Raw genomic sequence first — 12,867 nt, 5'->3', positions numbered from 1 at the left:
AAAAATTCAATTGTATACTTGATGATATGTAGAATAAGGTGTATTTATTCACTTAGTATTAATATACATTTATAGCTATGTTATCCTGTCCAACCTGTACATATTAAAAAATTAACACTTTATGTATTCATTCACTCATAGTATGTATACATTGTATTGATTTTTTTTTTAATCAGGTTGATCATGTATGCATATCCGTGCATTCATTCTCTTAAAAATTGTATACATTCAAGGTTCTTCCTTAAGAAAATGAGGATTGCACATGAAATATAAAATGCTCAATGGTGAACACATAAGTTGAATCGGATAACGAGAAGAACTCAAATCACTTAAAATTTAGAATTTTGGATAGAGAATCCACAAAATTAGAATCATAATCCCCAATTTTATGAATAATCCTAGGATAAGTTTCTTAAACATGACAATTGATACCCACAATTAATTACTATTACCTAATTTTTTTACCTAAATTAGATATAATCTTCAATTTCAAATTAAAACATAAAAAAAATCGAACGACAAATACAAGAGGGGGTCAAACATAGGCTAACAAGTAGAGAAATTGATGGGTAAATATCAACAAATCATCAAGAATTTGAAAGTGAAAGAGAAAAAATAAACGATGAATGAATGTTTTTATAGAATTCAATATGTAAAACTAATAAACAAGAAAGCAAATTATTTTTTATTCAAAGTAATGAAGAAGATAATCAATAAAGCAACATGATTTAAAAGAATAGTACATATATGACATAGAAGAGAAAAAAATGGAGAAAAAAACCACTTTCAAATAAAAAGGACATTAGCTACCACCTTTTAAAATTATTAATTTAATTAAAAAGAACTTCCCAGTGGGCTGCTAATTGCAAAATTTTGATTTTTAAAAAAACTTTTTTTAGTCAATAAAATAAAAGGAGGCTATATGTTGCCAATTAGTAAAATGGGATGTCATGTTGTGCCATTCAGAATGACAAAATTAGTCCATAAAAATTTTAATAAATTAATTTAATTTTTTAATTTTGGCGGCTTAATGATACGACTATTTATTAGTTCAATCTATTTTAGAAAAGTTGACAAAATGGCACAACACAACACCTTATATATTAAATTAGCAATAAATAGCCCACTTTAATTTTTTTAGCAAAAAAACAAGCTTTATTTTATTTATTTGGCATTGAATAGTTATTTTTTTTTTAAAAAAATAATATTTTTGTTCTCCTTATTTTTCTCAAACACGTTCTCAAAAATTATTGTTTTACATCCCTATTTTACCTCCTTTCTTTTATTTTGTCAACAATTTAAAAATAGAGTTCTTTTTTTTTTGTCTCATTTTTCTCTTTCCAAAATCCTTTTCATACTTCCAAACGTAATTCTCTTCCTAATTTTAGCTCTTCTCCTTAATTCAATATGTCTATGAAAATCAGATATAACAATATATTTTTTCATGGATACTTCCAAAAGTCATCTTAATATATAATTTTGTTCTTGTCAAATTAATTGTTGAATTTCAACCTTCTTTTGTTTTCCATCTAAAATTCTTTTCATATGTAAATTTGTTTCTCTTCCAATTCTCTTATTCTCCTAAATTTACTATGTCTATGCAAATCAAATATACCTGAATGTTTATTGATTGATCCTTCCAATAATTTCTTTTAGTAGATAATTATGTAGCATTTTTTGCCACATTAATTTTAAAATTTCGTCATTTATGGAATTAAAGTTTTTAATTTTGTTTTACGAAAATTCAGGTAATAAATTTTTTGTTCTCAATTTCATGGGTAAGAAAGATCTCCGTAAAAGATCAGAATGATAATTTTGATAAATACAACCCAATGTTTACCTATGAATTTCAATCTCAATATGAATTAAAGTATACTAGTTTTTATGTGAATACAAATCACGGAATACACGATAAATACGAACTAATATATACATAATGCAGTTACCGTATACATAAACAAAATTACATGTACAATTAATGAATAAAATTTATATATGTGTCATTTTAATCTCATTATCATATTCATTATAGTAATATGTATAATTGATGGTAATATTCTTATGTATATAATATAAAGTTTATGTATACATGCTATAATTACTGTATACATCAATAAAATTTACACGTTTATTTTTATGAATATTATTTTGTGTATACATTATGTAATCGCAACTTTAATTATTGTATAATTTATGCATATACATTATTACAATTTCTAATAAAATGTCATTTAATAATATTTGATTAATTATTATTGATTATATGATAATTAATACACATTAGTGCATCAATTATATATTTTCTTACCTTAAAATTATCTTTTAATAAGTTATTTAAAGAATTTTATAAAATTCATTTCTTAAAAGTTTGTGTAATCTTTTTTTAATAGGTTAATTAATAAAAATATATATTTTACTTCTTAAAAGTAGGCACTCAATTTTCTAATAAACTAATTATTGTTGTTTGGTAAAAAAAAATTGCAATCAAATATTTTTTTATGTTTCTGTAAATTGCATTACTGTTTTTTTTCTAATAGAAGGTTAAATAAAGTTGAGTTTGAGAATTTAAAGAAATTGAAAAATTAACTTCCTTAATTATAGGAGTTAAAATTAGGGAGGAAAAATAAATTCTCATCTCTTTAATTAATGGGGTTTGGTTGCACATGATTAAAAGAAAAAAACTATAAAAAGTTGATTTTATTTCTTTTAGTTATTTGGTTATATATTGCCAATTATATATAATAGTTTTATGTTTGTGTCAATTTCTCATAAATAATTGTTGATTTTAGCGATACTTTGTATTTATTATTATTTATAGTAATACTATGTTAAATCTGCAATATGAATTAAAAGTGAATTATATATGCAATATATATGAATTATAATTATTTTTTGAAATATATCATATTTGTTTGGTAGAATTTGACACATTTGTATTAAAAGTGTATTAGAATGTGAAATAAATGTATTATCTATCATTAAAACTTGTATTATATGTGAATAATAAATTGTTCTTTGTAATGTGTATTAAATTTGTATTATAAATGAATTAAAAATGATCAAGTGAAAAATAAATATTATTGCTATAAATGGTAAATACTTTTTTATTAAAGTACATTTATGTAAGTTTCTCATAGTATTACCAACTAATAAGATACTTATCAAATTAGCATTAATTAGTCATGTTTTAAGAAATTCACAAATACTATTTTATGCTTGCTATTTTCCTTTGTTGTTTGCTATATTTCATAATTGAAACTTTAGACACATACAATGTGATCACATCATTATCTTAATATTCTTGTCACTTTATCTTTTTTGTTATATCGTTTTATTTTTATTTATTATTTAATAATTATATATATTTCATCGTTTTATTTTATTATTTAATAATTATATATATTTCATTTTTTGACTTTACCTTTTTATAGTAATTTATCTGATAGCCTATTTTTCTTACAAATCTATCATCTAAATTATAAATACGTGATTGTATAACGACAAAAAATAATACAATCTATCAAAATACTATATTCATTAAAATAATATAATAACTATAAGATAATATAATATATTATGAAACACTACGTAAAAAAAATTATCCAAACAAAGTGTTAGATATTCCTTCCCTCAGAATTCATTTTTTTTGTTTCTAAGGTGTCCGAAGTCCACATCAAGACATGACTTCGAATCGCGCTCTGCAGGATTCATTCAAAAATGACGTTTCCAACAAATTTTTCTCCATATACAAAATTAAGGATGAAACACTGATGCACCACGGCTTTCTTGAATTCAGTCATGTTTCGTCATCATTCACCAGTCTCCTTGTGTCTCCTCTCTTTTCGTTCCACGTGTTTCTCATTCTGCCCTGAAATTTCAAGAACCAAGAATATTGTTTTTGTACTTTAATCCCAAAAATTCAATCTTGGAAAAATACAAGTTTTTTTTTTCCAAAAAATGGAATTTTCTTTCCAAAAAAATGTAATCTCATATTTCCTAGTTTGCTTGCTATGTTTCACCCAATTTTCTTCAATTTCTTGTGAGAAAAAAGTTTCCTTGACTCTGTATTATGAAAGTCTCTGTCCTTACTGTTCCAATTTCATTGTTAATTACTTACCTAAGATTTTCAAGAATGGGATGATTGATATTGTTGATTTTAAGCTTGTTCCATGGGGAAATACTAAGCTTCAACCAGACAATACCTTCAAATGCCAGGTAATCCAAGATTCCCCTTTTTATTTGAATTTGAAGCTTGTGGATTTAATTTGTACATATTCATCAAATCACTAGATTTGGATCCAAAATTTAGCTAGCGTTTGACCATAGATGTTAAGGGGTTTGATTTCAGAAAAATTTACATTTTAAATATATGTTTGACAGTTTAGCAAAAATGGACTTAGAGGAGGTTTTGGATTTCTGGGACTTCCACCCATGAAAGTTCAAATTTTTTCAGAGTAAAATGCTTGTCCAAACGCAACTCTAAGTAAAATTTGAATCAAGTAAACTATGCCACCTCTGAGTTTAGAGTATGATATTTATACATTATGTAATATTTTTGTGTATGTATGAACTATAATGGTTGAACAAATAAAGAGTGAGTGGAGTTGAACCCATTGAGATTTGAGGAGGACTAAATCTGTATCTGGGGTATAGTTTGGCTTGTTAAGTTTAAGTTATTTTGTGGTTCTTACATATGTGTATATATATATATTCCGGAAGTAGCCTCTCTAACTCCCAAGGTAGGGGTGAAGTCTGTGTAGAATCTATCCTCTCCGGATCGCACTTGTGGGATTACAGTGGGTGTTTTGTTGTTGTTGTTACGTAAGTATATATTTGTATAATGCATAGCATCAGGCAAAACTAGAGATTTTATGAAATTCTCTTTGTAATGGTTGCAGCATGGAAAAAATGAATGCATTCTGGATACTGTAGAGGCGTGTGCAATTGATGCATGGCCAGATTTGGTGAGCTTCTAATTAAAGTTGTTGAGCATGGTTTCGATAAGTTGTGGTTTGCTAGTTGAAAAGCTTAAAAACATCACAGCTCATTTCATTTTGAGTACGTTTCAGTTTGATGTATAGGAAGGAATAATCCATGTGTTACTAATATTTGTATTACTAATCCTTGCAGAACTTGTGCTGAAACTATGTTGCTCGAACTCTCCAAAAATGTCATTTATTCTCCAAAAATGCACTACTTTTGGAGTATCCTACACGCAACCGTCAAAAACTTTTTGGAGAGTCTGAGCAACATAGCTTGAAACAAACAACCTTAAAAGATAGCTTGAAACAAACAACCCCTTAAAAGATATTGTGTAGCACTACATAGAGAGTTACTTTATAAATGATAGGTAGCATGTTACTTTTATATCTCTTTAAGGAAGGCTATTCTAAATTCTGGTTGCATTTTTATTGGATTTTCGATGCAGAATGAACACTTCCCTTTCATTTACTGTGTGGAAAGTCTGGTCTACCACAAGAATTATACCCATTGGGAAACATGTTTTGAAAAACTGAATTTGAAGAAAAAACTTGTTACTGATTGTGTCCTCAGTGGGCGAGGGAACGAGGTTAGTTCTCTTGATTGATTTACAGCTAATCATAAAATCATGTCCTTTATATTTCTCTCTGGTTTTTGTTTTTTTGGGTGTTTGAGCATTTCGTGGCAAGTTGGTATTATTTCTGAATTACTTTGCTGTAAAGATGTATTTGAATTTATAATTTCACATCCTAATGTTAAAAAAAAAAAAGAAAACTTTGTTTTCCTTTGTTGTGCTATATCCTTAATCAATAGATGTGGAACATATGAATATGAAGAAGAGGATTTTTTCAAGTCGACTAGTCAGCTCGCAGATATATACATTCTTGAGCATACTAGCTTGTGTTATGCATCTATGTATATAGAAGTAATTGAATTTGAATGTGTTCTTCACGAAATTATGTTTGTAGATAGTCGTAAAAAATAAAAAGTAAGTATTCTCTGTTATGTCTTGCTGCATTATCGTAATAGTTATAGTTCCACCTTTTTGGATATACCTTCTCTCTCCCCCTCTTGGATATACCCTTCAATGTATTGGTAAAAATAGCACATAAAAATACTAGTCAGGGTATATTACAAGAACAAAAGCGGGCGTGACAGCGAGAATAAAAAAGAGAAACAACAACACCAAGATCCCTATGTGAAAAATCATTCTCAATAAAGAAAGAAATAAAGCTGGGAAGTATCAGATCTTTCAAAATACAGGCAGTCACTTGAGATGTCTCTCTGGTATATGGACTATCCAAATTACAGTTCCCAGTGTTCCTGACTTCCTATTGCGTGAGCAGTGTCATCTTTGTTGCAAATTGTTGTGTAATTGGACTCCCGATGGCAAAGGAATAAGGGATTTTTCCCATGCTATCTTTCTCTTCCTTTGTTGTAAGACACATTCTTCATGTTAAACTCATTCAAGTATACTTTCGGTGTATTTGCTTGTGAGAACCACACCTTTTTACTTGTTCTATCTCGAACAATCTTCACTCTAGAATTCGTTATGCCGGGGTCAACCTAGTCCTTTCCTTCATGTCAAATGATTTGGACAAATCTCCCTTCAACTTGATCAACTTCTTGCCTTGTCATATAATGATTATGTCATCCACATACTAGTTACAACAAAATGTTAAAGTTGTGTTCGAAAATTTCAAATGAGACTTTTTTTTTTTGTAGAGACTCCATCTCTTTTTGCATGACTTTCATCCAATACCTTCTTAAGACTTTTTGGCTGCTCTCATCAGTAATGAGGACATACTTGAGGAAGCATACTTGGATGATTTTACTCTTTGGCTTTTTGATTTCCCTTCCTCAACATCTGCATCAGGGTTCTCTTTCTCTCAGCAACCTTGTCTACTCTTTCTGTAGTGCTTTCTCCACCTAAAGGATGGTTAGAAGTAGAAGCAATGTAACAAGAATATGGACTACTTTTTTCCCCTGGCAATTGCTGACCGATTATTAGCAATTCCACACCATTTTCTCGGAGCAGTATATCTATGTTTCTGATGACTTTCTTCTTTTTCGGGATCCCACAATGTGTAACTGATGAATATGTAAGGAGCTACTTATTGTCCGACTTCATTCGTTGCTCGTACAGTTCATGTTCAGAAGCTCTCACATGAACACCTTTAGCTTGGGAGTAGAACACCACCTCATTCATCTAAACTTTTTGGGATATCTAAACCAAGTGAATTGATAGAGTTCTGTTGATCAAGTAATAGGTTTTCTGAAGTTTAACTGTTTCATCTGATAATGACTTGGGCGGTTTAGCCATTGTGAGCATGCTTCTCACCTTCTCAACTATGACACAATTCATCCTTTTAGTTACACAATCGTGCTATGGTGGGGTTTCAGGAACTGTCTTTTCACGTATGATCCCATGACTTGAACAATACTCATCAAATTCTGTTGAAATGCAATCACCTCCGCTGTCAGGTCAGAGATGCGTTAACGTTCAACTTCTCCCTTTCCACTAGAACAAGGAACTTCTGGAAAAACTTGAAACACCTAGTTTTTGGTTCTCAAGAAATAGGGCCACTGTTTCCGACAAACAAGTGGCAGCTTGGTTAACAAAATTGTAATTGTAACCTTATTCTCCAGACTTATGAGAGTAAACATATAGAGGGGAAGTGAGTCAAGTTAATTAAGAAACTCAAGACAAAATTGCTAACATAGTGGTTAAGTAATTTAGAAATTTGTAGTGGCGCAGGTCAACAAATAACGTTTTCCTCGTTTCTTGCTATGATGTGACCGGAGAGGATTTAAGTTACTCACATGCTCTGTTTGAGATTGATGAGTTTGAGTAGAATTACTCAGAAAGCTAATCCTAGCATCCATTTGTTTGGCTTTAATTCCAACAACTGAAAATCATTATTATCGGAAACAAATTTGATTTATTAAGAGCTTTATGGTCCGATGTTTTGTTTCTTATAGTAACATCTTATGTTCTTTGAATTAATGTTACTTGATCTTATGCGCAGCTCGAACTACAGTATGCGGCTGAGACGAATGCTCTTCAACCTCCACATAAATATGTGCCGTGGGTTGTTGTTGATGGTCAACCACTTTACGATGTCAGTTCTTCTTACTCTACACTTCAGAACTTGCACTGTTTATTATCTAGTGTTGTAGTCCTTTTCTCACTGTTTGTCAAAATATTTTTTCGAGTTCTTTTCCTGCATCAACACCGAGAAAAAACTCCTTCCTGCCTCCCCCCCACCCCCACCCCCACCCATACGCACACACACCCAGCATTACCCCTGAATACTGTTTCACAATAATATTAAAGTTACCAGCATTACACTTTAAGGAGCGGACTTTAACCTTCTGGCCTGATATAGAGCTTTCTACCTCCGAAATGGCTTTGGATCTCAACAGTTCCTCGAAGTCTTTCCAATATCTATCTGCTATGGCAGTTTTCTTTTTTGTAATTCCACAAGTGGGGTCTTGGGAGGGTGATGTGTACGCCGCCTTACCCTCTTACCTTGTGAAGGCTGAGATTGTATTATGGTTTGCTGTGTGAAAACTCTTTACTCTTGACAATATATTTCGTTGTTGCAGGACTACATGGACTTCATTAGCTTCATCTGCAAAGCGTACAAAGGAACTACCCCGGTCCCTAGTTGCAGCTCATCCATTAACGTCATTAAAATTGGAAGGAAGTTTAATCCTTTCTGTTTAAAGCAGACAGCCATGTCCAAGTTATCAACTGTAAGTTCGGCTATCACATCATGGTTGAACCGCGCTAAGCTCACTGCATCTGCATAATACTACAGTCCACAGAGCTCGTTGGTGCAGATATCCGTTTTTCGTTTTCTGAAATCATGAGATACTGTAGTTGGTTTATGCAATTGTAAGAAGGTGCTCAGTTCTCTCTAATCAGCTGTTGATGGGAAATGTGGTAATATGAGGACTCGGAAACAAAAAAAAGTTAGTAATAAGGTCTGCGTACGTACATTCTATCCTTTTCAGACCTTACTCGCGATATTTCATTCCATATGTAGTTGTTGGTTGATTTTTGATGTGGATATAGAAAGTGTGGGTTTTTATAAGTTGTCTACATCTAATAAGTAGCCATGAAATTGATTCTGAATTAGTATGATCTTATTTTATATTTTGATCTTTTATAATAGTACCCATTGCACACAGTTCAAGGTGAAAATAAGGGATTCAGTTGGGTTTTAAATTTGACTATTAGCTAACCTTCTAATATTATCTTATTTTGAAAGGTATTTTTTTTTAATTATTTCTAAGTACTTGTCAATTTAGATAAGTTAAGAAAGAACGATCTCTTTTAAATCTATTATACCCTCAATTAATTATTTTATAAAAGTTAGAATTTCTTGAAAATTTTAAGTTTTTAATTATTCGATTCATAATTAATAGGAATAAAATGTTAAATTTATTATAACTATAATTATTTTTTAATGAACGTGTTAATTCAAAAATGAATAAATAAATTTATTTTATTTCTTAAAATCACTTTTTTTTTCTTTAAAATTTGATCAAAACACGTTCTTTTTATTTATTTATTTATTTTGAAAAAAAAAAAGAGAAGCTCTTTTTTGAGTTAAATAAGAACTTTAACTTTTTTTTTAGAAAGTGGCACTTGACTATAGGTGATATCGATGAGATCTGATTAGCTTTTAAATAAAATATAATTCACGTGGATTTTTTTTAATTATTATTCATTTACAGGACAGCTAATAAAATGACATTATTTTATTCCAATAGAAAAAAGTAAATGAAAAAATATAATCGAAATTTATGAATAGTCATGTGAAATCGTGTGCAAATAATATTATTTTAAAATTTCTTATTTCCTACGGCGTTCGCATTATGTTTTTAAGTGATTATTTTAATTAAAAAGTGAAAAAAATTAACAATTTATTATATAAAATAATAAATAATAGTATGGACTGTTTTCACTGATCAAAGTGAAGAGATAATTTTAAGATTGATTTCAGCTTTTATCAAACCATATAAAAGTCAAAAAAACACACAAAAAAAAAAATCCCAAATCCATCATCTCAAAATGGGATTTTTTTCCCAAAAAATTTTATCATCAATTTTCTTATTTTCCTTTGTATGTTTCATCCAATTTTCTTCCATTTCTTGTGAGGAAAAAGTTTCATTAGCTTTGTATTATGAAAGCCTTTGTCCTGGTTGTTCAAATTTTATTGTTAATTATTTACCTAAGATTTTCAAGAATGGGATAATTGATTTTGTTGATCTTAAACTTGTTCCATGGGGAAATACTAAAATTCTATCCAATAACACCTTCAAATGCCAGGTAAACCATAAATCTCTTTTGTACATAAAAATCACTATTTCATACTGAAAAAATGTGTTCAATAGATATTTTGATTAAATCAGCGTGAAAATAATAAACAGTAGTGTTCTCATACGAAAAATTAAAAAGTTTTCCAATGTTTCAATGAGAATTTCTTTTTCCACCTTGTGTTTTCCTAGTGAGCTGGCTAGGTAGAGATTTTTTTTCTTTAGACCATATTTCGATTGTTAATATGATATATAAGGGCCGCCATTACAAAGAGTATTATTACACCCTTGATCGCGAAATATTGATTGTTTGTTGAACCCTGTGAATTGAGTGAAAGTAGGATACAAGGTAAAAATAGTTTTAGAAAACGTTTAAATGAAGATTGAACTGATTCCATGAATCTAAGAAATCATGTTTTATAACATAAATTTTGTATTAATTCGCGGTTAAAAAAAACCTCTGTTTCGATTAGTGTATCAATAGTTAGGTGAAAAGTCAGATGATGAAATGTGGTTGACTTTATAAGGGGTAGCTAGCACACTTATCCGTTACCTGTTGGTGGTGGGAGGTGTCAGATATCACGTGAAATTAGTTGAGGTGTGCGTAAAGAAGAAGGGAAGGGACTTATGATGTTCTCTTTGTTGTAATGATTGCAGCACGGTCCAGCTGAATGTTTTCTGGACACTGTAGAGGCTTGTGCTCTTGATGTCTGGCCAAATTTGGTAAGTTATCGGTATTTACTTTCACTTAGTTCAGTTATTGAAAATTGATTTTGCGACTATAATCTAAAGTCTGGTTACATTTTTATTGGATATGTTTGATGCAGAATGAACACTTTCCTTTTATTCACTGTGTGGAAAGTTTGATCTACCATAAGAATTATACACAATGGGAAACGTGTTTCGAAAAACTGAATTTGAGGAAAAAACTCGTTACTGATTGTGTTAGCAGTGACAGAGGCAAAGAGGTTAGTTCTCTTGATTTGATTTACATCTAATCCCGTTCTGTTTGAAGAAAAAACTCGTTTTCTTGTACTTCTGTTTCTATTTTCCCCTTGAGCCTAGCGTCTGTCGGAAACAACCTCTCTGACTCTGAAAAAAAGGTCAGGTCTACCTCCCCATTTACTTTGTGGGATGATACTATGAGTATGTTGATGTTGTTGTTGTTGATTTCACATCGTAGTGTATCCCTCATTTCTTGCTGTAAAGAACTACAATTGAAACCAAAAAGAAAAACATAGATGTGGAGCGAACTTTGATTGAATTTTTTTAGCAGTAGTATATCTTATGCTGTGTGAATTAAGCGTCGCTTAAATCTTATGTGCAGCTTGAACTACGCCACGCAGCTGAGACACCTCCGCATAAATTTGTGCCATGGGTTGTTGTTGATGGACAACCGCTTTACACTGTTAGTTTCTAATTCTTCCTGTATATTCTTTGCAATTTGCAATATTATATACCTGCTAGAGTCTCTGTCGGAAACAACCTCTCTAACTTCCAAAGTAGATATAATGTCTACGTTTCCAGACTCCCCTTGTGGAATTACGTACACTGGATATGTTGTGGTTGCTTTGATATTGCCTTTTGCTTTCAACAGTACTTCATAAGTCTTTTCTATATCTATCTGCTTCCGGAAGTCTTGTTTTGTACGATTTGTGGCTAATGTAAATGACCTCCATGTGTCGGGAGAGGGAGGGGAATCGAAAGTTTCTTAGAAGTACATGGCCTCTGAGCACGACTTGGTCTGCTAATCTTGTTAAACCATCCAAATGCTATGTTGCTCTATGGTCAATCTTAAAAAATTGCCACCAGGTGTCTGTCGGATCCTCCAAAAGTAGCATTGTTACGTTGGACGTTCTGTGTGCTACTAGCATTGAGTGTTTGAACAACATAGACCAAAGGAGTACCGTTAGCCCTCAAAAGTACTATCCTTCTAACGCGATGACTATGTATTTTCGTCATTGCAGGACTACAGGGAATTCATAAGCTACATTTGCAAAGCTTACAAAGGAACCGCGCCAATCCCCGGTTGTAGCTCATCTGATTCTATAAGTTTCACTTCCAAGTTATCAACTATCAGTTCAACAATTACATCATTTGTTGAACAGAGAGTTAAGCTTGCTGCATCTGCATAATCCACAGGTTATGTCAACATATAATAGAGCTACTTGATGCTGGTTATGTTTTATGAAATGATGAACTGCATTTGTAAAATATTTATCATAGTTTTGAATGATAATGAAGCTGTTCAGTTCTCTAATAAGATTGTTTGTGATTAACTAACGATGAATTTAGCATAAAATACAATTAAATCTAAGTAACAAACATGGAATCGAACTAAAACACCTAAAACTCGTTTGTGTGGTATATTATATATAATTTTATATCATAGATATGTGCAGTAGCGGACCCATAATTGTCATTAAGGAGTGTCAATGTTGTAATAAAAAATATAATTATGAGGCTAGTAGGACTAGAACAAGCAACCTCAAGGAATTTTCACAACGCTTCACTATTACTAAACATTTAAGTCCTTGTTTCAAGAGTGTCTTACCTATA

The 12,867-nt window shown here is 30.9% G+C and overlaps 2 protein-coding genes across 3 annotated transcripts; both read left to right on the top strand.

Annotated features, from left to right (window-relative positions):
• Positions 1–3,788: 3,788 nt before the first annotated feature.
• Positions 3,789–9,176, top strand: LOC107023817 (gamma-interferon-responsive lysosomal thiol protein-like). 2 transcript variants are annotated; one of them, XM_015224628.2, is made up of 5 exons: positions 3,794–4,215; positions 4,899–4,964; positions 5,429–5,569; positions 8,010–8,102; positions 8,590–9,176. In XM_015224628.2, the coding sequence occupies exons 1-5, from the start codon at positions 3,958–3,960 to the stop codon at positions 8,794–8,796; spliced, it is 765 nt and encodes a 254-aa protein (XP_015080114.1). In that variant the 5' UTR covers positions 3,794–3,957; the 3' UTR covers positions 8,797–9,176. The 2 variants fall into 2 exon arrangements, with proteins under 2 accessions (XP_027773698.1, XP_015080114.1); XM_027917897.1 differs by lacking the exon at positions 4,899–4,964 and having other exon boundaries at positions 3,789–4,215.
• Positions 9,177–10,041: 865 nt separating this feature from the next.
• Positions 10,042–12,571, top strand: LOC107023818 (gamma-interferon-responsive lysosomal thiol protein-like). Its single transcript, XM_015224629.2, has 5 exons — positions 10,042–10,321; positions 10,966–11,031; positions 11,136–11,276; positions 11,636–11,716; positions 12,276–12,571. Exons 1-5 carry the CDS (start codon positions 10,064–10,066, stop codon positions 12,441–12,443), a joined length of 714 nt encoding a protein of 237 aa, XP_015080115.1. The 5' UTR covers positions 10,042–10,063; the 3' UTR covers positions 12,444–12,571.
• The last annotated feature ends 296 nt before the right edge of the window (positions 12,572–12,867 follow it).

The sequence above is a fragment of the Solanum pennellii genome, chromosome 6, assembly GCF_001406875.1.
Source record: "Solanum pennellii chromosome 6, SPENNV200".
Classification (NCBI taxonomy): domain Eukaryota; kingdom Viridiplantae; phylum Streptophyta; class Magnoliopsida; order Solanales; family Solanaceae; genus Solanum; species Solanum pennellii.
This window is presented reverse-complemented; position numbering and strand designations above follow the sequence as displayed.

Coding starts and splice junctions, on each gene's coding strand:
- LOC107023817 (XM_015224628.2), top strand. CDS start 3,958: ATGGAATTTTCTTTCCAAAAAAATGTAATCTCATATTTCCTAGTTTGC. Junction 4,965..5,428: donor TTGATGCATGGCCAGATTTG/GTGAGCTTCTAA, acceptor TTTTCGATGCAG/AATGAACACTTCCCTTTCAT. Junction 8,103..8,589: donor ATGGTCAACCACTTTACGAT/GTCAGTTCTTCT, acceptor TCGTTGTTGCAG/GACTACATGGACTTCATTAG.
- LOC107023818 (XM_015224629.2), top strand. CDS start 10,064: ATGGGATTTTTTTCCCAAAAAATTTTATCATCAATTTTCTTATTTTCC. Junction 11,277..11,635: donor GCAGTGACAGAGGCAAAGAG/GTTAGTTCTCTT, acceptor TCTTATGTGCAG/CTTGAACTACGCCACGCAGC. Junction 11,717..12,275: donor ATGGACAACCGCTTTACACT/GTTAGTTTCTAA, acceptor TCGTCATTGCAG/GACTACAGGGAATTCATAAG.